The sequence below is a fragment of the Scomber japonicus genome, chromosome 2 (genome assembly GCF_027409825.1).
Source record: "Scomber japonicus isolate fScoJap1 chromosome 2, fScoJap1.pri, whole genome shotgun sequence".
In the NCBI taxonomy this organism is placed as follows: Eukaryota; Metazoa; Chordata; class Actinopteri; order Scombriformes; family Scombridae; genus Scomber; species Scomber japonicus.
The window spans coordinates 36,015,573-36,041,446 of NC_070579.1; the positions used below are offsets into that span (position 1 = coordinate 36,015,573).

At 39.3% G+C, this 25,874-nt stretch overlaps 1 protein-coding gene across 2 annotated transcripts in view; it reads left to right on the forward strand.

Moving 5' to 3' along the window:
- sorcs3a (sortilin related VPS10 domain containing receptor 3a) overlaps nucleotides 1–25,874 on the forward strand; it is a 208,659-nt gene that overhangs the window by 68,804 nt on the left and 113,981 nt on the right. For both annotated transcript variants that reach the window (XM_053328447.1, XM_053328454.1), the window contains one exon: nucleotides 21,302–21,369. In XM_053328447.1, coding sequence (XP_053184422.1) covers nucleotides 21,302–21,369 — 68 coding nt within the window. The remainder of the gene's footprint in view (nucleotides 1–21,301; nucleotides 21,370–25,874) is intronic.

A 25,874-nucleotide genomic window follows, 5' to 3' on the forward strand; every position in this document is an offset into this window, starting at 1 on the left:
TCAACTCCATATCATTCATCATAAAACACAAAGGCCAATTTCAGGAAGTACACATGAATTAAGCAAGGATAGTCCCACTTATTTAGCAAGGTTATTCTTTGTTTGGGTAATTACTTACCAAGTTACCTTTAGCATCCACTTTTAGGAAATATTCACATTATTTTGAATTTATGGGAGGAAATAAGGGCTATTGCTATTTGTGCCCAGGTAATAACAGCCTGTTGCCCTGTTGGAAGTGATGTAGGGATGTGTTTGAAAAGCCTCAATGTGGTTTATAACTTGTATTCAGGTATGTGATTTCAAAAGCCTATATAACTTGTATGTGGGCAAATGTTTGAGAAGCCACTTTTACAGCTTTTGTAAGCTTAATGTAAGATTGTACAATAAAGAGCTGTAAATAGGCCATTGTGCCTGCCATTACTGCTATGTGCCAGACTTGGCTGTGTGATGATGGTACAGTCATTATATTTAATATAGGAGGTCTGGACAAAAGTACTCGAACTAGTTACTTTTCTCAGTAGGTAATGCTGTAATGTAACAAGTTCTCCAACACTGCACATTACCCTATTATAAGTATAATGAATGTGTTCTGCTGACACGGGATCCCAAGACAAAATATGTCATGGTTATATATCATATTCTCTGTTTCTACATTCAGCTCTGTACCCAGCTACAGAGAACCAAAGCCTTCTTTTAATTGACCACCAAAGCTATCACGGTCTGCAGCTAGGGTGCCAGACTTAATTGAGAAGAGATGTCAGCTTCAGGATTGGTAGACTCAACCCCAGTAGTCCTCAGAGTCTGGTGAGAGTCAGCAAAGTCAATGAAAGCCTTGAACTTTCAGACAGCATGAAAGAAATGAAGGCAGGCAATAGAGATAGGGGACAGGAAAATGGCCAAGAGGGGGGAAGATGGAAGGAAGAAATGTGAGGGGGGTGGGGTGTGAGGAAGAGTATAGAGTACAGAGAAAAAGAAGGCATAGAGAGAGGACAGCAAAAGAAACGGAACAGAGGATAGATATGTCCCCATTCTACTGCTAGTGAGTCTCAACGCTGCTGAATTACACCTGATCCGAGAAGTGCAGTCAGTTCCCCCCTCTGAGAGAGTTAGGGCCAATAATCCTCCAAGTTGATAATGAGAGCTCAACCTCAATGATACATCAGCCCAATGGAGAAACTTAACAGCAAAGGCATCATTCTTCCTTCCAAAATCCTGACACTTTTATTACCTCGCTTTGCTGAGGATCCCTATTTATAGCTTACCAATGCTGGTGTAGATACAATGAGAACAGCACAGCCAAGAGAAGCGGTTGAAGAGTAAGTTTTAATACTATAGCACACAGCCAAGTCCCACTTTTTAACATTTAAATTTAGCGCTGAGGAAAGCATGAAAGAGTAGCACACAAAAAGGTTCTTTGCTGATAAAAAAAAGGCAATATGAAGCTATGTTGGTGTTGTCACCGTCATGAATAAAAATGGCTCCACATGCACATGCAGACCCCATATATATTATTTTGCATTCAAAAGATGCTCCGTGACGTTGATCAGTTTGGAAAAGAAAGCAAAAGAGATCAAATCAATACTCTGTCTCCATCTCTTTCCACTTGTTCTCCCGCTCTATCTCCGTCTTCCCCTGCTGGTTCTACGACAACAACACAAGCTTTTCTAGGTGCTTTTTTTTGGAAAGTTGCCCCCTATTTCTATGGCTTTGAGAAATTAGAGATTCATTGGCAGCATCCACTGTGTCTCGGTGGCTGACTAAGAAGAAATGCGCTTCTCTTTGCAACAATCACTTCAGGCCTTTCGCTATCTCCCCCAGCAAGCTGAATATCAAGAAAAGCACACAAGCAGGCTCTGATCAAGTCTCTTAATGAGACCTAATGGTCCTAATTCTCTGCATCAATGGAGAATCCTTTATTTTCTTCCTGCAGTCAAGGCAACAAAGTAGATTATGCTCCCTCAACAGCAGGAGGGAAAGAGGGGTTTTTTTTTTAGCTTTTCACACTGAGAACAAAATCTTCCTGAGATTGGAAGATTGTGGAGTTTACTGAGCGATAGACATGAAAAGGGATATACCATTAGAACGTTTAAAGATATGCAAACCAAACAATGAAAGAAAATGAAATGTCTTTTTATGGGGCATTGTATTATCCTAAGAGCAAGGATTGATATAGATCAGCAGAAAACAGCTCATATCTTATTGGTATTTGGTTTAAAATGTCAATTGTGGGGTTTTGTTAGCACAGTAATACATAATAGATGTTGATAATTACTTCAAACTAAACTTTATTGGTTTTTCTTGATATGTATTTATACTGAAAAGGTCTTTTTTGATAAGAATTGATATGACTTTTGACTAAGACTTTTGTGCTATCGGTTCTGCTTTTTCCTGTGACATACAAATAGATGTTTTTTTAGGTTAAAGGTTTGTCCAGACTGACCAATTGCTCAGAAGGTGGAGATTTTAGAGATAAGAAACTATATATAGTGTTGTTAAAACTGGGGTAGGTAAAGAGACTCAGATCGGCACCAGGGACTGTCTCAAGATTGGTTGTTTGACACTGTTCTCATTTGTAATAAAATCTTTAAAATATACAAGTGAGACGTGTCAGCGATAGTTTCCTTCTTCTTCATCAGCACATCAAGAGACAACCATTACACTTTCTTTCTTTGGTGCACAAGAATCCATCACCAGAAACTAAGCGAAAAAAGATTTTGCTCATGTTCCCGTAAGATGTCTGTATTTTACCCATATTTGTGACTACTGGTGTGGCAACGATGCTAATTCATCTCAACATAATTTAATTTACTAAAAGATTCAAGTGTTTTGGGAAATACGTTCATCCACTTTCTTGCCAAGAGCTAGGTATGAGAATCAATACCACTCACGTGTATGTGTGCTGGGAGTTCATTATCCTAGCTTAGCATATAGACTGGAAGTCAGTATGACAGGTTGCCAAGATAGTTCCAGCAAAAGTTTCCCGTAACACCATTACTTGTCATTTTTACATTTACATTTATGTACAGATTAAACAAACATGATATAATGGATTAATTAGATTGTTTGGTGTATTTTTGAAAACTTTCTAAACTGTTACGCTAATGCTCCCTGCGTTAATGCTAGGCTAAGCTAATTAGCATCAGGCTCTATTCACTGCACAGGCACAAGCGTGGCATTGATCTTCTCACTGTTAGGCTAATGATCCCTGTGTTAATGCTAGGCTAAGCTAATTAGCATCTGGCTCTATTCACTGCACAAGCACGAGTGTGGTATTGATCTTCTCATCAAGCTCTCGCCATGAAAGTGGGGAGCGTATAAAAAGTTCACTTTGCCTTAGGAGCCGTTGTACATGTCTGTTTGTAGGTAGACAGAAACAAGAACAACTATTCACTTCCTCAGCAGAAACACATACTCATTTGAATTGATGTTGCCATAAAACATTGTGTGTCGGCTACAGCAGTGTTGTATTACAGTGTACTGTGAAATTTTCGATGTGCAGCTGACTCCTCTGTTCCCCTGTTTTCACTGATAAGCAACTCATGTCTCATGTTGTTGTTATTCTTACAAAACTTCATTATAGATTGTGATCAATTTTCTTCTTTTGGGCACTTTCAGGGATCTTGGAGCTTGCATTCCCATTTTGATAATTTTTTTTTTTTTTTTTTATCAGCAGCTTTCAGAGAGAGAATGAAATGAGCATATACTCTCATCTTCTCTCTACTTCTATGCTCAATTGAATAATTACAGTAAGTGAAAAGTGTGATGGTCAAAATTAGAGCATGAACCAATCCAATCACTCTTTTATCTCCTTTTTCCCCCCTCCAAGGCTCTTGTATGACCTTTCCTTCCTCTAATTGGTTTACAGAAAGTCTCTCATAGCTGCACTGGAGCTTGGCTTGATAAGTAAAAGCTGTTTCAAATGTCTTCTTTATTCTCCCACATGAGGAGTGAACTTAGAGCAGTCATTCAAGTAATATCATGCATGACCGTAAAAAATAGTGCTTTTTTCATGAACTGTGAAACAAGCATCGTCTTTTAAAGTTCACTGAGGCTAATCGATTGTTCAGCTTGTGCAAAATCGATCGCAATCAGATGTCTTGTGAAGAAACTCTCAATGCGGTTTTATTTGGAACTAAATAGTTTTAATTTTATAAGTTGTGGCAAGAGGTCAAACGATTTCTTCTTGGCAGGAAGCAGAGCAGTATAATTGATCCGGTAAATAATGATCTTGTGTTCTACAATTCTAACATGGGGCAGGCATGACTAAAAAGCCTCGGGTGTTTCTACTGATATCTGAGCTCTTTCTTTTTTGTCAGTGTGTAATGTCATGCCACTCTGATCCATCATATTTGTTGTTAATGAACTGTCCTGTGCCGTCCTGTTTTTATGCTAGGTGGCTAATGTGACATTTTCAAATGTGTGATTGTCAGGATGAAAAACAGTTAGCGACATGAGCCAACCAAAACCAATTGACTGGGGTTGACATTTTAGATGAAATTTAAAATAATGCTGACATCAAACCTGTGAAAAAGAAAGACATGTAAATGAGAACAGCTATTGTGTGATCATCTGTACTCAAAGGCAGAGCCCATCTGTCTAATACAAGTAAACTTTTGCTTTCAAAGTTGACTGCACTTAGATAGTACATATCTACCTTGAATATTACATATTCAATACACTCGCCTCTCATTCACCCATTGAGGTGCACATAGATGGTGCCCCATAGGAAGCAGTTTAATTCAGTGACACTTTGACATGTGGATGGGAGCAGCCAGGGATTGAACCACCAACCTCTGAAATGAATGGGTTCTACCTCCTGAACCACAGATAAGGCTTATGATTTAGACAACTTTTACGAAGATGGTAAACAGGCGTTGGTGGGTCAACTAATCAAAGGGAGACTTGATACAGACCTTTCTTCAACAGACTCACAAAACTCCTTTCAAAAATCTAGCACTTTTATTTCTACCTTGCAGGTAAATGTCATGTGCACTTTGAAACACTATTTGATGGTGTCTTCTGGTAAAGTCAACATTAAAGGTAATACATCGAGTTATTTCAAGAAACTTGCATCAAATACTAATAATATTACTCTATTTGGATGGTATATAAACAAAACTAAATGACACGCAGCTATGATGGATTAGTCTATGAAATACAGAGCAGCATGATGTTGATTCCTGCCTTTTCCCAGAATGAACTTCAATGCCTCTTTCTCTGCAAGTTAAGGCAGACAGTAGTTGCTAAGGGCACAGCTGTTGCTTTTGTTTAAATTACTGATTATTATTAACAAGTTCTGTAGAAACAAACACAGATGTTGGGTTTTTCCAACCTCTGCACTGATAGCCAGCATTTTCTGTTGTTCCAAATGATTACAGGTGGTCATGTTGGGGAACCTTCTGTGCAAACTGTGTCTATTTGATGTATGTCATTATATAAGAAATTACCAACACATCCTCATAATGAAATAACACACAGGAGCGTAATATGCTGCTTCCCAAAATCAATACAAATCACTGTGAGAATATAATTATGTTTTATGGTCTGACAATGCTTTGGTTAAGGTCTGGTTAGGTTTAATTACAAAACAACATGGTTAGGGTTGGACCAAGATCAAGGTTTGGGTTAAAATTAATTAATTCATTTATTTTCCGTACAGCTTATCCTCTAGAGGGCTGGGGGGCTGGAGCCAATCCCAGTTGACACTAATCTAGAGGCAGGGTACACCCAGGAAAGGTCACCAGTCCATCACAGGGCTAACATATAGTAGATGTGCAACCATTCACACTCACATTCACACCCAATTAATCTAAACTGCATGGTGTTGGTGTGTGGGAGGAAGGAAACTCCAGGTTTGGGTTGAAATGTGGTTTCAACTCCATTAAATGTACTTACCTTTATCATCATGGCAACAGTAAACAGCATGACAATCTTGAAAAAAAGGTCCAGACTCGCAGTTTGAAACATGACAGAAGCAGGATGTAACCATCCCACCTCCTCCTAAAAAGACATATTGTCACCTTATATATCTGAACTGCATCAAACATAATTACTATGGCCGTTACATTGACATAAACATAACTATGGGTCATTTTTGCTGGCTGAATTGTGTGTGGCTGAATTTGTTGTTTTTCTTGTGAGGACAGGCTGCTCCTTGCATCTTGTAGCAAATTGTCGGAGCAAACCTTTAACATCTATCTCAGTGTCTGTGCAGGCATTTGTTTTGGGGACCTTCTGCCCCACAAATCTCTTCCCCTCATTCATCCAGAGCCTCACTCCAGAGTCTGAGCTGGCTTTTAGAAATGGCTCACTTAAAATTCCTCGGCTGTGAGGACAATGGATACTGGGCTTGTCAAAATGAATCACACCATGCAACACATGGCACCAACTGTTTTGTTTGCTGGTCTACTGTTGGTGGCACAAAGTGATGCCCGCTGCCCATTACCCACAATGGCACCGGATGACGGGTTGAGACGGATGGGCTTTCTCTGAAGCTCCAGTCCCGAGTAGGTCGACAGGACTGGAAAGCAGTGCTGTCTCTTTGTAAATTCACCAGAGTGACAGTTTGTGCTTTCGTTGGAACCGTGGAGTTTGATGGGCCCAATTTTATAGAAATGGAGTCAAATTTTTCCTTGACATTTTTTTTTTTCTTCACCTCAGCGGTTGTCGTGATGAAAAAAAAATAGAAGTCTAGGAGTGAATGTAATGTCTCTGGAAAAAACAAGACACAAGGATTTTAAAATGTAAGCTTCCAATTTCCTTTTTCAGTCCTACTTCATTAATTTAGCTATTAAAGTATCTTATCATTTGACGTTTTTCATTAGTTACAGAAATCCCTTCTACGTTTTGACATTTTTTTCATTTAAATATTTGCTCAAAGCTTTATCTAATCTTACTGAATTCTTTGTGACGGGAACGTCAATGTAAAGGTGGATACTCATTTTTTGGTTCCCTGAATAATTTTAATCTTTTTCCTGTATAGTGGAGAAACTGCGATTCATGAGTAATACTGGAAACATTTGGTGTTAGTGACAGTTCAAAGACAAGCAACAGTTTGGTTTTATCTACTCCATGATTACAAAGTTTTTGTCTGGCCTTAAATCCTTAAAATGATTCCCCTAGACACAGTGGATCTGTCAGGTGGAAGGCATAACGGTAATGGATGGTGTGCTAGGGTGGCATCAGCAGCGCACTCCAGTGTCTGCTCACCCAGCATTGTCACAGGAGATATTACTGTAAGCTGCCCCTGAGCCATCAGTGAGCTGGCTTGTGCTGAGCCGAGCCAATGGATCAAGTGCTTGATGGATAACATAATGTCCCTAAAAGGACAACATATTGCAATTTTAATTATGACCGCCGCACTTCCGATGCTTTTAGTGCATCTGCGGTGTCTAGGCCAGTGAGGTAAACCTGCATTAGCTCAAGGTACGCTATCAGTGACCGAGCAGTTCTTCAAACTATACCTCAACCCCTCCCATCACCTCAACCCCTCCCATCACCACCATCATCATCAGTATGTACCATCAGACAGACAGGAGATGGCATCAGAGGGGGAAAAAATGTAATTAAGAGTTTAAGAGGGACCCTGGTGTTAATCAGCTGTCCTGCTGCTTCCACACTGTGTCACCTTGGAGAAGATTCGCAATGACACGTGAGTACGCCTGCAGTTAAAGCTTCTGTCTCGCTTCTCCTCTACTCCCGCTGACACCAGAGTGGGGGGAAATTACCAGAGCTCCGAGTGAGAGATTGTGAGAAAAAAAAAAAATTATATATATAATATGAAGATGAAAATGACAGACTCTAACTAATTCCTGTCGCTCGTTTGCTGAATAAAGAGCAATATGTCCCTCTAATCAGAAATGATGTGCCTGTGGTAACATGGCAAGAAAAAAAAACCCCTCTGACTCAGTGTAGTGGAAGATGACTGTGATCAGATTAATAGTAGCTTGTGCTCGAGGATGTGTTTAGACCTTCGGCTGTCAGGGTAATTCATGCTTTTGGAGAATGAAATCTAGCAGTTTTCATTGTGGTAACCGTACACAGAGGGTCTTGGGGGGGGGGGCATCTTCAAAGAGAAAGGTGGAAATGTTTAAATAGCTACCATAGCTGTGGTTGGTGACACCTTCCACCCTGTTAGTCTTCTTACACTTACACTGACGCTAATTTGCAATAAACTGATCATTTTTGCCCAAAAAAATAACAAAACACCAGCTTTAGACAGAATATATTGCCCACTCACACACTTCAGTAGGGTGTCTGTCACTTGTAAGCCATGGACCATCATCCCATCTGGTTCCCTCTAGAAATGCTTCCGTCAGGTAAAAACTTCTCCTATTTTCTGGCATTTTTAGCAGAACTTAGAGAGCATAGTCTTCTCCACATGAAGAAAATCCCACCCAATACTTTCAACACCCACTGCAGAATTTCAAGGACAGTCATACATTTCGTGATAACATATTACAGAAACACGCTTTTGTGGCACCACCGTTTTATCACAGTTATGTATGGCAAAAAGAAACCGGTGCTGGTGAATTCTGAAAAGAATTAAAAGGGATATTTCAGATTTATTGTCCTTCAAAAGAGGCGTTCAACCAATTTTACACACTAACTCATCATGGGGAGTTCTGTACTAGGCATTTGTGGCTCTGGAGGAGCTTTCTAAAGTCTGAAACAACAACAACAACAATAACCCTGGAGATGTCATCAAGGATATCTCAGCTCAGGGTTGGAGAGTACACAATTTGAACAGAAAGCCTTCATTACAAACCCGGAGCATAAAGTTTCAAAAGTTTCTCAAAATGTCAAAGTTTTGTCGATGTTTACAAGGCAGGTAGAGTCTAACTTTTGCATTTATTAGTTTCAAATCACGGTTTGAAAAACACTGCTTTGTCAAAACTAGAGGTGACATGTGGCAGGTTGATTAACAAGATTAGTTGCTGTAGAGAATCCCACTAATTGGTCACTGACAGATGTGTTGAGCACTTGTTCAAGTCAGCGAGGCTCCAAAAAGGAGCTCACCGATGTCCTCGGCTGTCTTTGTATATCACATTTCCCACTGAGTCTCCCTTTAATGAAGTAGTACTATACATTTCATGATGGGAAGTGTAGGATTCTGTGTTTTTGGAGCTGGACCCATCCTAAAAACTAGGGCTGGGTTTTCTCTACTCGATATATTTAAGGTATCGACCAAAATAAATGGATACTGAGTAGTATCGAAGCAACTCCCGTCAAATAATACCTAATAATTTTTTAAATGATACCCAGCCCTAGTAAAAACTAAAAGTAAGGATATTTCAGCCTCTACTGCCTGTCATTATTAAGCTTCCCAACTTTTTGGAAATGCAAAAATTGCTGATGTATCCCTTAAGGAAACTTCATTATTTTGTTGCTGTTCACCACCCAAATCACCTATTTTAGATTAGTCTTGAGCTCCTTTCGGCCTGATTTTGACCCACATTTGACTACTTTGATTTCCCTTTGTTTGTACAGTAAGTACAGTATATCTGCTGAAATCTCAAAAGACAGGCAAAACTGCTCAGCATGCATAAACATTACAAAATGAGGATATAAAAAGATGAAAAGTTCTCCTACACAGTACACTGTGTGCATTTAGACCCACAGGCTCTCAATTGGCTTCATCATACCCAAAACAGGGATATATATATATATTATAGATGCTGAATTCTTCTTATGTGAGGAAGGGCTTGGTGATTTGTTTTTAGATTATGCTAAAAACTGGCCAAATTAGATAAACCTTTCAGAGTGTAGCTCCTTCAGTCAAACCTTTCCCTGTAAGGAAACATGCAAGTATTGCAGCATTCAGTAAACTACACTATATATATGTACAGACTCACTCACAGATATTCATTTAGCTGGTCAAGTCCAATGGCATCATCTTATTACTGACATTCTGAGCTCTTTCTGTGCCACAGTCCATTTTTCAACATGAGGTATCAGTTGCTTCCCATACATATACATATATATACACACACACATACAGCAGCTACTGGCCCGTTTTCTAATTAGCGAACATGCAGGGCTACATTCTTATAAAAATAGTTCCCTCAGAGAAATGGAAATTCTTTGAACATCTCCCAGATTGTCACTGTGGGCTCCAGCTGAATTAACCCTCTACTTATTTTATGATAAGATATGAAGAATCAGATGCAGGAGAACAAAGAGAAACTGGACTGCTTTGCTTCTTTTCTTTATTGTTAATTAATATGAATAGTTTCACATTCTTTATTTTTTTCTGTAATTGTTGGTTAGCTTTTGTTTTGTTTACTTCTGTTGTGATATTTCTCAAGTCTGCGTGTCATTGAAATGCCACCACTTGAATTTGTCTATCTGTCTCTCCTGTGTTATAGAGTATGATGGAGAAAAGTCAGAGAGGTTTTTGTTTTTATTGCACTCTTGCTTGTGCTGTGATAAGCCCTAACCTCCAGTGAAGGCTCTGCGGCCGCCAGATAGTGTTTGCTTCGCTTGACTACCTCAAGAACTGGCCTGAGAGACAGATGCACCATGAGACAGAAAAATGGGCAAATAGGAGATCATAGTGGCTGGTGTCTTATATGCCTTAAATAGCACATGCAAATAGAGACTAATGATAATTAGTTTTTCTCCCACACACCAAAAGACTTTGATAAGCTGTGTTTTTTTTAAGACAATGTACATTTCCTTTTGAATTTGCACATATTTTTAGAGTTAGTTTAAGCCTAATTAGGTGTTAGAATGAGGCTGTTGTCTACCTTACTCTGTGGAGCTCTGTTCATGCAGCAAACAACATCCTGGGTGCACTCCAAGTGGGGCAAAATAAATGCCAAGAATTACTTGGAAATACAGTTTTTATTGGAATTTGAAGGACTGTAGCTTTTTTTTCAGATGAATCATCCATCAGCATACTGCTATCATTCAAAATGGCAGCAAATGTTGCCATGCAGCCTAGCAGCTCAGTATCATGCTTTGCATATGGACAGTCGGTTCACGGCAATGCAGGGGGAAAAAAAGAAAAGAAAGTAATGTAAGTAAAATAAATCACTTTCCAATTTCTTCTTGACGTCAGGTACATTTCAGCATTTCCATATCACCCGTACCAGAATATATCCTCGCTTTTGACAAATTATTAATCCTCTCTAAAGAAGATAGCTGTGGGTTTTTCTCTAGACTTTTTAGAAACTGTGGATCCAGAATGGCTGGAGCTTTGCAAGCATTTGCAGCAGCGTTTGCAGACAGCGGTTGTTATGGTAACATTTCTATCTCGAGTCTTTAAAGCTGAGGTAGGATATAGTGTGCTTGTGTGAAATGGCAGTGCCTAAAACTTTTTTTAGTTAAGTGGAGGGGGTGGGGTGGGGGTTGTACAACACAATATGACAGGTTTATCTCAGTGTGCTGGAAAGGTTATTCCTCCCACAGTGTAGAAGTCCAGCTGAGGTGATAAAGCAGATCGTCTCACAATCTCACTCCTACCATGCAAGGCACTTGATTAGTTTATCAATTGACCTTTCCTTCACCTTATAGCGCCAGATTGATCTTCTGGCTCTTTCTGAATGCCATGTCACCTGCTCAAGCAGAAACTTATCTTGTAGCAGTCAATTAAGAGCTTTTGCTTCAAAATGATAGCTGTCACTTAAAAAGTTCAAATGAAGTTACTTGAAAGAGGAAAGTTTTGATATTTAAGAACTAAAGTAATGATTAGTCACTGAATCTCTAATTTATTGAGTTAGCAAATTAAGAGCTACTATTAATAAAAGGGGGGTTAGGGGAATGAAAATAAAGCTGCATTAACTGAACTTTAACTTTTGACCACTTGAGGGCAGCAGAGTGAGCTGGACAACAATGCAACTTAGAATATTGTTCGCATGAATGTGTTAGCCAACACGTGGCTTACATATACATCCACATGAAGAAACACCTCAACCCCATCACATGTATGCTGGTGCTGGTGGCCTTGAAACTCTTAAGTAGTTAACTAGTTAAGAGTTTAAATTAAGTTCAAAGTTTGGACTTGCGCCTCCATCAGCGGCCAAACAGGAACACTGGGTTGAAAACCACTTTTATACATTTCCAAACATCACAAGACATCTTATAGGACAGGCATGACCAAACTATTCCATAAAGGTTCATGTGGCTACAGGTTTTCATTCCAACCAATCAAGAACACACCAGGCTTCACTCATTTAATCAACTGATTGGTCGAATTATTTGTGCTCTTGATTGTTTGGAACAAAATCTTGCAGGCACAGTCCTCTATGGAATAGTTTGGACATGCCTGCTATAGTATAATCATATAATATGGTAATCACGCCATCATCTGCGTCACCTGCATGACCTTCTGTGTTAGCTTTACATATTGTAGCACGATCTTGTGGTTTAATTATATCACGCAAAAGAACAAACCAAAAATGTAATTCTAACATCATTTCTGACAAATTGTATCACAACTAAATAATAACAGTTAAACTTAGTGTGTAAGGAAACAACTCAAGTCTAGCTCTTCATTCAGTTCATGTATCCAAAATACATCATGTTTCAAAAGCTATAGATTGACACCTTGCTTATTGTGATGCACTCTCTCAGTGCCTTAGCATCATAGACTAACAGTTGTGTAGCTGTGTTCTACAGATGTTTTGCTACAGGAGAAGTTAGATCCTTATATATCCAGTCATTTATGTAGAAAAAAAACCTCCCAAAGCACATGGCTGGTCAGGAGGATAATAAGAAGAACGTAAGCAAGAAAACCAAAATAGACTCAAGAGCAAGTTTTTCACTAGGAGTGAGGATCTGATCTTTTGTTAATTTTAAAAATATATAAAAAATATATATCATAGCTTCAAAGATTTATTTTGGATTTAGCCATCAACTCACATACAGAAGAACTAAAATTTAGCGCATCGACCCACCAGACATCTATTCCTAAATTACCAATTAAACAAAAATTGCTGTAAATGGTAAGTTTTTAAATTTAAATTGTGAAAAATAAGATGTTAAGAATAACCTTTATACTTTCACTTTCACTTTCATGAAGTTGGGTGGACTGGTGGGAGACACATTTAAAGATATATGATATCCTGATTCAAGTGCTTATATGGCTTATTTTTTCAGACTTAAAACTTTCACTTAAAAATTTGGTTCACAAGCTGAATTGTGCACTTCAAGAAGAGGAAACCGATCTTGACATGTGAAATCAGTGGAGACTGACTAACCTTCAAAGTGAGGAAAACACTAACTGTACTGTCCTCACTTCAAGTTCAACAACCACTACCTTTAAAATCATTTTAATTAGAGGCTCTGTCACTTTGCCCTGTCTCCTCTAACAGGCCAAAACAGAGAAAGAAAGAGAGAGAGAGAGAAGGAAACAAAACAAGGCAGACAAGTGAAGTAAGAAATAAAAGATGGTACACAGAGAGGGACATGAGGAAGAAAGTTAAATAGAGTGAAGGAGACAGTGAAGGTGAGGAGCAGTGGTTAGGGCACATTACTGTAGGAAGAGGCCTTGAGAAACAGCTGAGAGAATAAAGATAAGAGGTAGGCGAGGAGACCAGGAAAAACCAAGGGGGAGTGATGTGAAAAAAGATGAACCCAGATAAACAGAGATAAAGGGGCTTTAGTTGGGGGAGGAATACTCAAAGAAGGTACGGTAATGGTGGGGTGAGAGATGGCTGGCAAGACAACAGGAAGCAACAAGGGAAAAAGACGGACGCATAAATGAGAGAGGACTTTACTCTGGGGGAGGCGCACGCAGAAAGGGACAGGGAAAGGAGGAAGAAAGAAGAAGGAAAATAGTGATTCATACACAGCAAGATGGAGACAGAGAGAATGAGAGGGAGTGTGAAGGAGCAGAGTGACAGAAAGAGAAAGAGAAGGAGAGGCAAGGAGCTGCAAGCAAACAGAGTGAGTGATGTCCAGAAGGGGCACAGTGCTGCAGTCTTCTCGGTGGTGTGGTTCTTGCCAAAAAAAAGCTACAGCATACCCTGGTGGACAACTCATTTTACATGTTAACTCGCTTCCTTTTGATCTTATGATGCCCTTCAGCTCAGAAAATGTTACTTGTCTTTAGTTTTGAGCGGAATAATTGCAGCACTTTTAGTGGGAAGCTTTAGCGAGAACCTTAGGTTTGGTCTTTTTTTGAGCTGTGAGCAATGGTAGCTATGAGGCAATGGTATACCTTCAAGGCTAAAAGGAGATGATTTCTCTTTGTAGCCTGTGTTTACATATGCGTAAAGATAAGTCCATGCACATATGGTGCTCCAGTGTGACACATTACCCTTAACAGTGTGGCAGGATAAAAAAACATGTAGCAAAGAGGCAAAAAGTCAAGACGCAATGCACCTAAATCCAGTTCCCTAAGTGAAATCCTTTTTTTCCCCCTCTACTCAAAATCCTCCCATTATTCAAGCCTGACATGGAGGCTTGACATTATAGTATTTGTGTGTTAAAATGCACGGAGGGCCCAAGGCTCTGTGCTGTCCATGAAGCACAAACTGTGGAACACACGCCTGTCGGTTATACAGACTCCGCACGGACCCAGAATAGTTGAATATTAAGAGAGATGCTCGATCATTGAAGGACGGATAATTAAAACAAATGGGGAGTAATATATGAGGAAGCAGGATGGGGTTCATAAGGATACACCCATAAAGCCTTTCATATTTTACATTTCTTTTCAGGATCAAGTAGTTCTTGTTTAAATGATCAATTGTCATGAGATTACGCACACCTTGTTCATTTTAACCATTTATTTGAAAGCCATATAATAAATTCTACTATGTTAAATTGACATTTTATGATGTGAACTACTCTACTGTGTTCTTGCAATAAGGGCATTTAACAAGTCATTTGTGCTGCACTGTGGTGTTTCTGGAGCATGAAAGACAACAGGCTATGCTCCTTATTTGGAAGGTCTTGGTTTATAATGGAAAAGATGACACCGACTATCAGCTGCAATCTAGGCTCCATTGCAAACTAGTGGTTGGTGTTGGAGCTCTATCAAAGCATTGCGGCTGCTTATTTACAGTACATGCAGTAGGCCATAAAACCAAAACGACGTAAAAGAGGCAAAAGCAGCCATGTCCAATCTATTCCATAAATGGTTGTGTGCCTGCAGGAATTTGTTCCAACCAATCAAGACCACATGATTCAACCAGTCAACCGTCTGAAGACTGAGATTAAATGAGTCCAGCCCGGAATAGTTTGCGTGATGACTAGGGCTGAGCATCGTTTAAAAAGTTACAATACCAGCACCAATCCAAGTACCTTCATAGTGATACTGATACCAATTCATTCTATACCCATCATGTGACTAGCATACTTTAGCACTTTAGTATACTACAATAATACTATAGAGTGTTTGGGTGGTTTTTTGGCTGCTGAACCGCTAAGTGAGCTAACCCAAATTCACTGCAACTTCCACCACAGACAGGTTGTAGAAGCTGTGGCTGTGGGCCAATCATGTTGCGAAACACGAATAAGGCTTGCATTTGATTGGCTGGGAGCAAATCCATACAAATAGACAAATATTTTAGCTCTGGGTGCAAAAAGGATTGATTGCAGGTATCGTTTGACATTAGACATTTCGATACTTTGTACCGATTTATTTCGGTTGATAGCTTGACAGGTATCGAGGACTGATACCCAACACTAATGGGGACCATTTTTCTGTGGGTTCATCCACTGTGTGAAAAATATTGATTAGTGCAGCTTTAATCCTCCAATACTATAATGGTAATCTATTTTATGGTGAACAGACCACTAGTGACCTTGCTGTTGTCAGCGAGAAAACGAAGACAACATATGACAGTCAGCTCCAGTACATCAGATATGTCGCTTTTATCTTAAGTGTCTATTTGTCTCTATTTATGATCCATATAATTATTCAAAAACATCTTACTGTGTGTTTATCCATTTACCATTAACTCAATAGCTTCATTTTCTCTCTCAATCATGCCAAATTATAAGTAAGGATTCAATGTTTTTGGGCCTTGCCTCGATGTCAATTGTAGCTTTGCTGCCACCGGTTGACACCGTGTCTCATAAAACAGCTCTTGCCAATTGACAAAGTAATTGCTCAGCTGTTGACATGCTACTGAGAGGGAGAGATGCTTAATCACTTCTAGATAATGATCAGTTCCAGCTGCCATTTTGGTGTCGACTATCCTGACGTTTGTTTGCAGAGTACAGAAAAGCTTGTTTTCAATTGTATGCGAGACTGTCAATACTGGAGTACCATGACATTTTTTGCAATCAAAGGCACAGAGAGCTCTTTTGTTCAGAATGGAGAGTACAAAGCGGACGTCTTTGAAAATTGTGTGAGCCACAATACAAAGTGTCACAGTAGCTGTATTTGAGAAGATCCATGTGCTGTGGATGTGGATTCAAGTTTTAAATCTTTTGTTTTGCCTTTTATCATTTACTTTGATGCCACTAGAGACACTGACTGGAATAAAAACTATTATGAAGCAGGATTAATTAACAAAATGATATAAATGCTGCTCAAAGGGGAGACTTTATTAATGTTATTAATCTCATACAAATGTGTTGTTCCTATTTTTGTTTGTTTCATTGTGTTTCTTTTTTCCTCACATCGCATTGCAGCTTTTTGCTTTGTGAAAAGTTTGATTTGAGTGAATAACAAATAAACTGACTGAATCTCTCTTTTAGAACTGACTTCACACCAAACAGTGATGAAAAATAACTACTTGTACTTTACTGGAGTATTTCTATTTAATGCTGCTTTATACATCCACTTCAATATATTTCAAAGGGAAACATTGTTACTTTTCATACTAAGATTTTACACAATGGATAATATGACATGCTTTTGGAATACAACACATCTTTTGATGTTTTACAAAAAGACCTCAAGTGTGTAGTCGGGCTCACATTTCAGATGTCTATGAGTTGTTAACAGCTCCACCAAATATGATTTACCCCTCTAAACTTCTCACATGCTTTCATTACAATAAATGTTCAAATGATCCAATATTTCAGCAAAAAAAAGACTAGACAAAGATTAGAGAAAAAGTCCACAGCAGTATCATGCTGCTCTAACACTGATGCTTCACTATTATTATTATTATGATGTCATATATAATAATATATCACTACTTTTACTGTAATACTGCATACTACATCACTCATAATACTGCAGTACTTTGACTGTAATACTGCATACTACATCACTCATAATACTGCAGTACTTTTACTGTAATACTGCATACTACATCACTATAATACTGCAGTACTTTTACTGTAATACTGCATACTACATCACTCATAATACTACAGTACTTTTACTGTAATACTGCATACTACATCACTCATAATACTGCAGTACTTTTACTGTAATACTGCATACTACATCACTCATAATACTACAGTACTTTTACTGTAATACTGCATACTACATCACTCATAATACTGCAGTACTTCTACTGTAATACTGCATACTACATCACTCATAATACTTAAAAGTGGGAATTTTCATGCATGTATTTTTACATTGCTGTATTTATACTTTTAACTGAAGTACAGGATGTGAATATTTCTTCCACTACTGATGGCAAACATTGCTGTCAGTGTAGGTTTCTACACATTTTAATGATTACTCCATTCTGCATGAATTAATACATGTCTCCACTGCTCTTCACAGGGGGAAAAAGATTCATTAACTGGCCTTGGTGTTTTGCCTTGTAAAACTGACACTGAAGGTTACAGCTATTAAGGCTAGGATCACAAACTATAGCTCCTCACTCTGCAAAGAAAAGCCACATTTTTTTTTCCTCCAAAAAAGTCATTAACACTATCATTAGTCAGCTATGAGCCTGAACCAATGTTCAAAATTGTGTTTGACACTTTGACTTGGTTTCTGAGGACAGCGGGACATTTAGTTACGCTAATAACATGTTTCCACCATAGTTTGTTAGTTGCTGAGGCAACAAGGCTAATGCAAGTCTAATGTGACTGACATTTTGATTCAATAATTGCAAGTCAACTGAAGATTCAAAAGGGGAGAGCACTTGAAATACAGACACCCTTTTAAACCTTTTTTTTATTTAATTGTGCTGCAGTTTTGTTCTTCAGTTATACCCGCTGTCTGCTGTACAAAGAGATGAACAGTGGGGAGCAAACATGTAAATAAACAGCAAGAGTATCTGCCTGGTGGTCTTTGAAATCCACATGCCATTCTCATTCAGATCCGAGGCTTAATGCATTAAATATTCTTTTTTTTACTGAAAAGATGTTTTTGAGACACATTTTAAGATGTATCTGAAGGGGGCAAAGTACTTTCTCTGTTTTTTCAGCTGGTGTCCTGACTGTTCAATGTGAATTTCATATTCAGGCTGTCACGTGGGGAATGAGACCACTCGTGTTTGTGTGCGTCACCCTGTGAGCAGAAGAGACCACACATCTCTGACAGCACAAAGCCCACAGGAGAGCGTACACTGCTTTCTCTCAGATACACTCATTTTTGTCACACACACACACACACACGTACAAATCTCTAACCAACCCAACACACACGTATACACACACAAAACCAGTTTTGCTTTGTGGTGCAGCAGCATAGCAAGAATCCATTTCCAAGTATTCAAACATTGCCTTCTCTCTGGCACTGCAGTCTGCTTGGGTTTGACCATATGGCCACGGTCTTGGTGAGAAGATCCCTTGGGCGTGTGTTACGTCTTCTCACAAGAAGCAATTCAAAGGTCCCTGGTGAGGAGCTGGCATGTTTACAGGGCAGCCAGAGGTGGGAAGGTCCTGAAAGTCTGCAGTCCTCAGAGCTTCACTGACATGAATACCAGGATTCAAGACGTTGGTTCTTATTCATCTACACAGAGGTTCTATTTCTTCTCATCTAGCCCCGAATGCCGATGTTTGAGTCAAGACCACACCTAGCACATCCTCCCTCCTAGCTGAATGACTCAAGTCAGGCTTGTCAGGTTGTTTTAAACAAGCATACAGATGAAGCCTCTTGAAAACAATTACAAAATAATCAGTCAGTAGACTATTTAATTTTTTGATTTAATTTGATGAATTTCAGATGACCGGTTAGTAAAAATTCATAGAACATCAGAATGTGGGCTATTTAGTGACAGAAGCGCCATCTCCTGGTCAAACCCTGTATTACAATGAATAGGTGGGTTTACAGGAAAAGATAGACACGCCCAGGAGAAGGAAGGGGTTGCTCCAGCCACTGGAACTTGGCTGGGAGTCGACTGCCATTCAAGTGGCTACTACTGTAAGCTTGTTGCGGGACGGAAATGCTAACGAGAGTAGCGGATGCTAATATAGAGGAGCAGCAGTCATTTAGTCAGGGAAGGAAAACAGAGCAGCAAACAACACATGGTCTGATGGATGAAAATAGCATCTATTATGTAAAAGGATGTTTCCCCCCGGTGAGGTCAGGTCAAGTGTGTGATAAATGCTGAATAATTGCGTGTGTACTCAACTCACTCTTTGCTGTGTTTTTGCATTTGCTCTGCTCATTTTCCCCCCTACGCACCTTTAACTGCATTCTGTAACCCAGAGGTGAATATCAGTCTCCAGATGGTTAGGTGTAATAATCAGTTTTTTTCCCCCTCTTACTAGTTAAATGTATTACCTCTCATCTCTCCTGCAACTTTCCACCCTCAGCTGTCTCTCTGTGCAACAGAATTGTGATACTCCCGCTCTGGAGTGTAGTGGTATCACAGCTGACCGCTGATCCTTTTTCACAGCAGACTTGGTTTTCATGTCTTGCGATTCGCTCTGAGGACTTGCACAGTGCTTATCAAAGTGCCCCGCCTGCTGATTATCACTCCAAAAGAGCAGATACCAAAGCTGTGAACACAGAGACCATTGGATCAAGCTTTTTCCACAGGGGCGAGGATGGCAGTCACCAAGAGAAAAAACTAAGTTTCAAAGTGGCACTCACAGCGTTTGTTACACGCTGCTAATTATGCAAAGCGCTACCCCCCAACATGCTCATCTCTTACTCCCAGAACCTTGTAGTGTTTTTCGCAGCAGTGCTGGGGAGAATTCAATTTACCTTGAATGCAATTAATTATTGTGTTGAAGGCATTAAGAAGTATGTATCTTTTGTTCTAGACAGAGAAAATTTCACTATATTTGATGATGTGTTGACTGAAGCAGATTTGAAGGCAGGTAACGTGCAAATATGGCCTGGCAAGACAAAAAAGCCCAAATATAGAATTAGAGCAACTTCCAGATGTACAATTAATAATCTACCTATACTATCAAACCTGCAGTTCATTCACTGTTATATACATTTACTATGAAGCAGCTATAGGAAAGTCCAACTACAGTTCCAAATACCTTTTGGAAGCATATTATGTGGGATGTTGCCTAAATTGCATGAAAAAGTTGAGGACATACATTGATACAGTATATATAGACATGAGTTTTGTGTACCACCATACTTAAAAACATTCATTTTGGGTTGGGGTCGCACTACATTTCCAAGAATTTGCCAAATTTTTAAGAGATAGATACAGGCAGCTTTTGTGTTATTAGCTTAACTACCTCACTATGGTTGTTTAAAGCTTAAGTACTTATTGGCTTTTTACAGTTTTGTTGCACTCATAGTAACGACTGTAGTTGCAGTCACCTCAAGAAAAACATTATCTTTCACTTCTTTCCAAATATTCTCTGCTGTAAAAAAAAACCCTCCTGTATTCTGAAACCTACATGTTGGTTGCAAAAAAAGATACAAATATGCTTCTCCATCGCCACGACCTCTCGTTCCTCCTGGGGGAACCCAAGGCGTCTGCAGGCCAGACAGGAAATATACTCCAGCGTTTTCTGGCTCTGCCTCGAGGTATCCTTGCAGTTGGACATGCAAGGAATATATTACAGTGAGGAGTGAAGGAGGCATCCTGATCAGATGCTCAACTAGCTTCTTTGAACGCAATGTAACAAACCAAAGCACACCAGTGTATCTTTAAAAGAATATTTTGACATTTGGGAATTGTACTTCTTCTGTAATTCTCCATTTGCTGAGAGTTAGAAGAGAAGTTGTGCGTTGGAAATAGTATGACACATCTTAAATCAGTCAGAGTATTTCTTGGCCAGGTGTAAAAATGTCTTGAAGTCTCTTCTGGTTGCCTGGCAACCTCATAATGATAACTTCAGAAAATCGCTGCACCTGGAAAGGAATAATTCGGCACATACCATCCATGACAAACTGAACCTGTTTTTTTTTGGTGTGTTTTTTTTAGCAAAGCCAGACTAGCTGTTTTCTAAACTCCACTTACTTTGATTGACCTAATATGATTGTAATAGTTCCATTCCCTTTTCTTTACAGGTGATCCTGATTCTAACCAAGCTGTACGACTTTCATATTGGCAGTGTCACTGAGAGCACTCTTTGGAGGTGAGTACAAAGGAGATTTTTTACACCTGAAATATTTACAAGTCTTTGAGTGTTATAATGGTGCAAGGAGTACTAAAGAATTAGCTTTGTATTGGGATCTTGCAGTTTCCTCGCTGTGTCAGTTATTTAATAGTCATCTCTGTTTTGCCAGTCATTCAACCATCATATTCTTTCCCCACCTGTCTGAAATCACTCCGTGTCCTTTTCTCACCTATTCCTTTGGCGCTATGAACACAATGTTCTGGTGTCATGCACGGTCAGACAGGGCACTCAGGGTGGAGGATGCTGTTTGCCATGCTCTTGTTCTGACGCATTATCTGATGTACTGCACTTCCTCACCCCTTCCGGGAATAAAAGTAAACACACATGCAACACGCACACTAAAACAACAGGAGAGCTTGTGAAGTTGTTGAGTAAAAATACACTTGCAATACACTCCCGATGAGTTGGAACTGTGTGTAACCCATTTTTCAAATTTGGATGGATTTTGTAGCCCAAATACTGTTATTCCATTGGGTTTTAGGCTGAGCTAAATTTGGGCTTCTTTTTTTTTTTCAATGAAAATGTGTAGTTGGGGTGACTGTTTGCTGAACACCTCCACTGACCTGTGATTATCCAATCATAGCTTAGCAACTGTAACTAGGCACGGCAAATCTTTCAAGCTGTGGCTTTCTCCACATGCCAAAGTAGTGTGCCATATTAAGAACCATATTTAGGGTTTGGAGGGGGATGTCTAGCCTCTCCAAAACACAAAACACAAGAGCAAAATAGTGTTTCGATATACATATGAGCATGTGTGTGTTGATTTAAGACAGACATGTGAACCCATCCTTTTAACAGCTTGTTTTTCTACTCTAATATACAGCTGCAGTTGTTTGTATGCCCAGCTAACAAGCTCATTACCCATAGTAGTAACTTAACCCAGCCAAACAAGGTTATGACAAAAGACATCATACATAAGACAATCTTATCTGACATTTTTCATTATACTTCGATCAGGACTATCTAGCTTTACACCGCAATACAAGAACAGTGTTACTTCTTGAGTTCCATCTCTTCGATACGGATCATCAGTTGAGGAAATCGTTGACTATTTGCCAGGGACATTAACCATTACCCTCAGTCATATTGCACAATGTCATTTAGGAGCCATCAAGAGCATATTTGGGGCCCTTTTACAAGATTCTCTTTACTGTCATGTAAAGCAGAGTAGGTGGTAGGGCTGACTGAAACTGTCTTCATTCTTGGGATGTGTAACAAAAACCGAAAGAGCAGAGCTGAACAGACTTGACAACAATCAATGCTAAACTGATGAGAACTTGACAAGAAGGGACAAAGGATCCAACAAAGACCGAACAGAAAACCAAGACTTAAACACTAACAGAACAAATGAGGGAAAAGGTGACTAGATACAAGTGCAGGCTGGTAGTGATAGGTTGGGAAAGACTGGACTGGAAGCAGGGTATGGATAATGAGGAAGATTGGGGGCAGGTCTGAAGGCCGGGGGAAAAACACACTGAGGGCAGGGCTGGGCTAACGAAGGTCACGCAGGGCAAGTGTGAAGGAAAAAGACAAAAGAAACACAGAGGAAACTGAAAACTAAAAGCAGAGAAAACATACTTACATAGCACGCACTGGAAACCAAGAAAACACAAAGAGTCCAGAAACGTGAGGCCATGACACTTTACAGTCTGCAATTAAGTCAACTTGAAACATATAAAACAGTTTTCAACCTTCAGGATTTAATATGAATTCAAAGTCTTAGTGATAGTCAGCAAAGTTGACAATTGCTATCAAGAAATGAAGAGTCTGCTTTTGTCTGTCTCTGCCTGAAATCAAGGACGTACGGTTTCAAATATTACTAGAACTGTGTCAATAAATCTGCCTTTGTTATCAATGTAAACCTCATATGTGCCAATGCCAGAATAGAAGACTTGACAGGCATGGCAACACCAACTAACAGTCAACAGCATTATTAAAATAGAGTAATAGTCATTTGTTTGTTTACAACTCAAGGACGTTCAACCCCATCCTTTTTTGATCACTTCAAATTTGCTTTTTTGACTAGCCAAAGATGCGGTTTTGTACTTGTGTATGCAAATACTGGTTCAAACCCCACAGCTCTGTTTGCCTGAAGAGAAACTAACAGTGTTCCATCTGTGTGCTCTTTCTTTTTTTTAAAGAGAGTTTTTAGAGATGGCAGTCCTTTAAAGCACAAAACATTTCCACTTCTCAAGTTTGCTTACTCTGCCCAGCTTGAAGTGATAGCCTGAAAATGATAAGTGGTGCCAAAGTGACTGCTGGCAATTTCTGACATTTAGACAGCTACTATGTAATTTGGGCCCTGAGGTAAAAACAGAGTTGTGTTTTTGGTGTTTGAATAACTGTAAAGAAAATGCATTCCCTTGATATTGTGCGGTGAGACGTAACACTGCTGCTTCAACTGCACACACTATGGATTAATATATATATGACAGTTCTGCTTTTCCAAACACAGAGCGACAAAAAATGATTTTATTTCAATCGCTAAAGTTAGTACTTTACTTACTTTGTCTGCACTACTTATACAGCAAAATATTGAGTTCTCCTATGTGTAAAAGTTGAAATCGGTTCACTTTGATGATCTTTATAGTCCCTTTTGTAAAAACACCCTCAAACATAACGCCCATCAAAACCACCACAGATGGCAGACAGAAGCTGTACTGTAGCCTACAGGAGAGACAAAAAACAGTAATGCAAACTATATGGAGATGGAAAAACTTGTAAACAGAAATCCGCTTTTCTTGAAACTACACTCACCTACTTCATACTCATGATCATTACTGAACAGCATCTGATATCCCACCTATGTCACATTCAATGGTGCTTCCTTGTGTTTTAATTGCAGTGTGTGTGATGAATATGTGTGTGACTAAAATATGTTGATTTCCTTATTTTGGTAAGTTTGATATTGTTCGGTATAGTTGTATTAAGTTGTCTAATGTAAAATGGCAAACATATAGTCAAAAGGGATAATGGCCTACTAATGTTTTATTTTAATTACATTGTTCTATTGTTACCAAGAATTGTCCAAACTATTCCATAAAGGGTTCATGTGGCTGCAGGTTTTCATTCCAACCAATCAGGAGTACACCAGACTTGACTTAATTGATCAACTGATCTCAGTTTTCAGACAGTTGATTGGTCGAATCGTGTGCTCTTGATTGGTTGGAACAAAAACCTGAAGGCACACAACCCTTTATGGAATAGTTTGGACATGCCTGGTGTAACCCATTCTACTCAGACTACATTAACATCAAGGAACTGACCATTTATAGATTACTTTCTAAATGACGATACCAAAACCTTTGCGCATAAGCAGAAGGTTTACGTGGTGGGCCAGACTGCTGTAGCCAATGAGTGTATCAACAAAGTAATACTGAGAAGTGCCTGGTTATAATTGTAATGCTGTACATCTATACACCAATATTAGTCAGTTGGTAGCCAGGTAGCTGATGAATCAGTCAGTGATTGTGAAGTATGAATGAAGCAGCTAGTGCTGATTAGCTAATAAGTAAAGCTATGCGCCAAAAACTAGACATGATGGTGAGTCATGCCAAGTACCACTGTGCTGTCATTGACACTATCACTGTTACTGCTACCAAGGCTGACAGCTATCGTGTACTATGGTTTTCCTTCCCCAACATCAAAGTGTTCAGATAGATGTGTCTAGGTCATGCGGGAGGCTAGAGAAAAGACTTGATGGCTTTGGATTGGATTTTGACGCTTACCTCAAGTCAGCAATTAAATCAGTGTGGTTCCTGCTACCAAGCAGAAAAAAAACTACATGCCAGGAAGAGTTTTAATATAAGTGTTGGTGATTGAAGCTGTTGTGATGAAAATAATCGGAAGAAGGTTGGCTATACAGTATGTAGTGGTCTGGTGGCCTAGTGGTTAAGGCACACACTATATAACTGCAACACCCACTGATCGAATTCTAGATGGGGCACCCTTATCGCATGTTACACTCATCTCTCTCCTCCCTTGCTTCCTGCCTCACTACACTGACTCTCAAATAAAGGCAAAATGCCCAAAAACATCTTCAAAAGGGGTTGTAGACAATCAGATGGCAGGCTCTAAAACCAGATTTAAAAAAAACACATGAGTCCTTAACTACTGTAGTTGCATAAGGCAAACAATGCTAAATGAATAGGAAAGTGCTGTTCAGGTCATGGAAAAGCCAGCATCTGATAACTTTGAACACCCACAAAGATACAGCAAAAATACCCAGTGAGTACCACATGAACAATATAGGTCATTATAGCAGCTTTTAAAAACATATATTCTAGGTAGAGCAACAACTGTGTGTTATTCTTAGCTACAAAGAACATTCCCAAAGACAAGTAAGTGATGATTGGACTCACATAGACCTATAAAACCCTGGCACTGCCATCAGAGTTAAATGCACCATGACAGTTTAACTGTGTAGGGAGGAGGTAATCAGGTGAAGTAACTTATACTTGGTG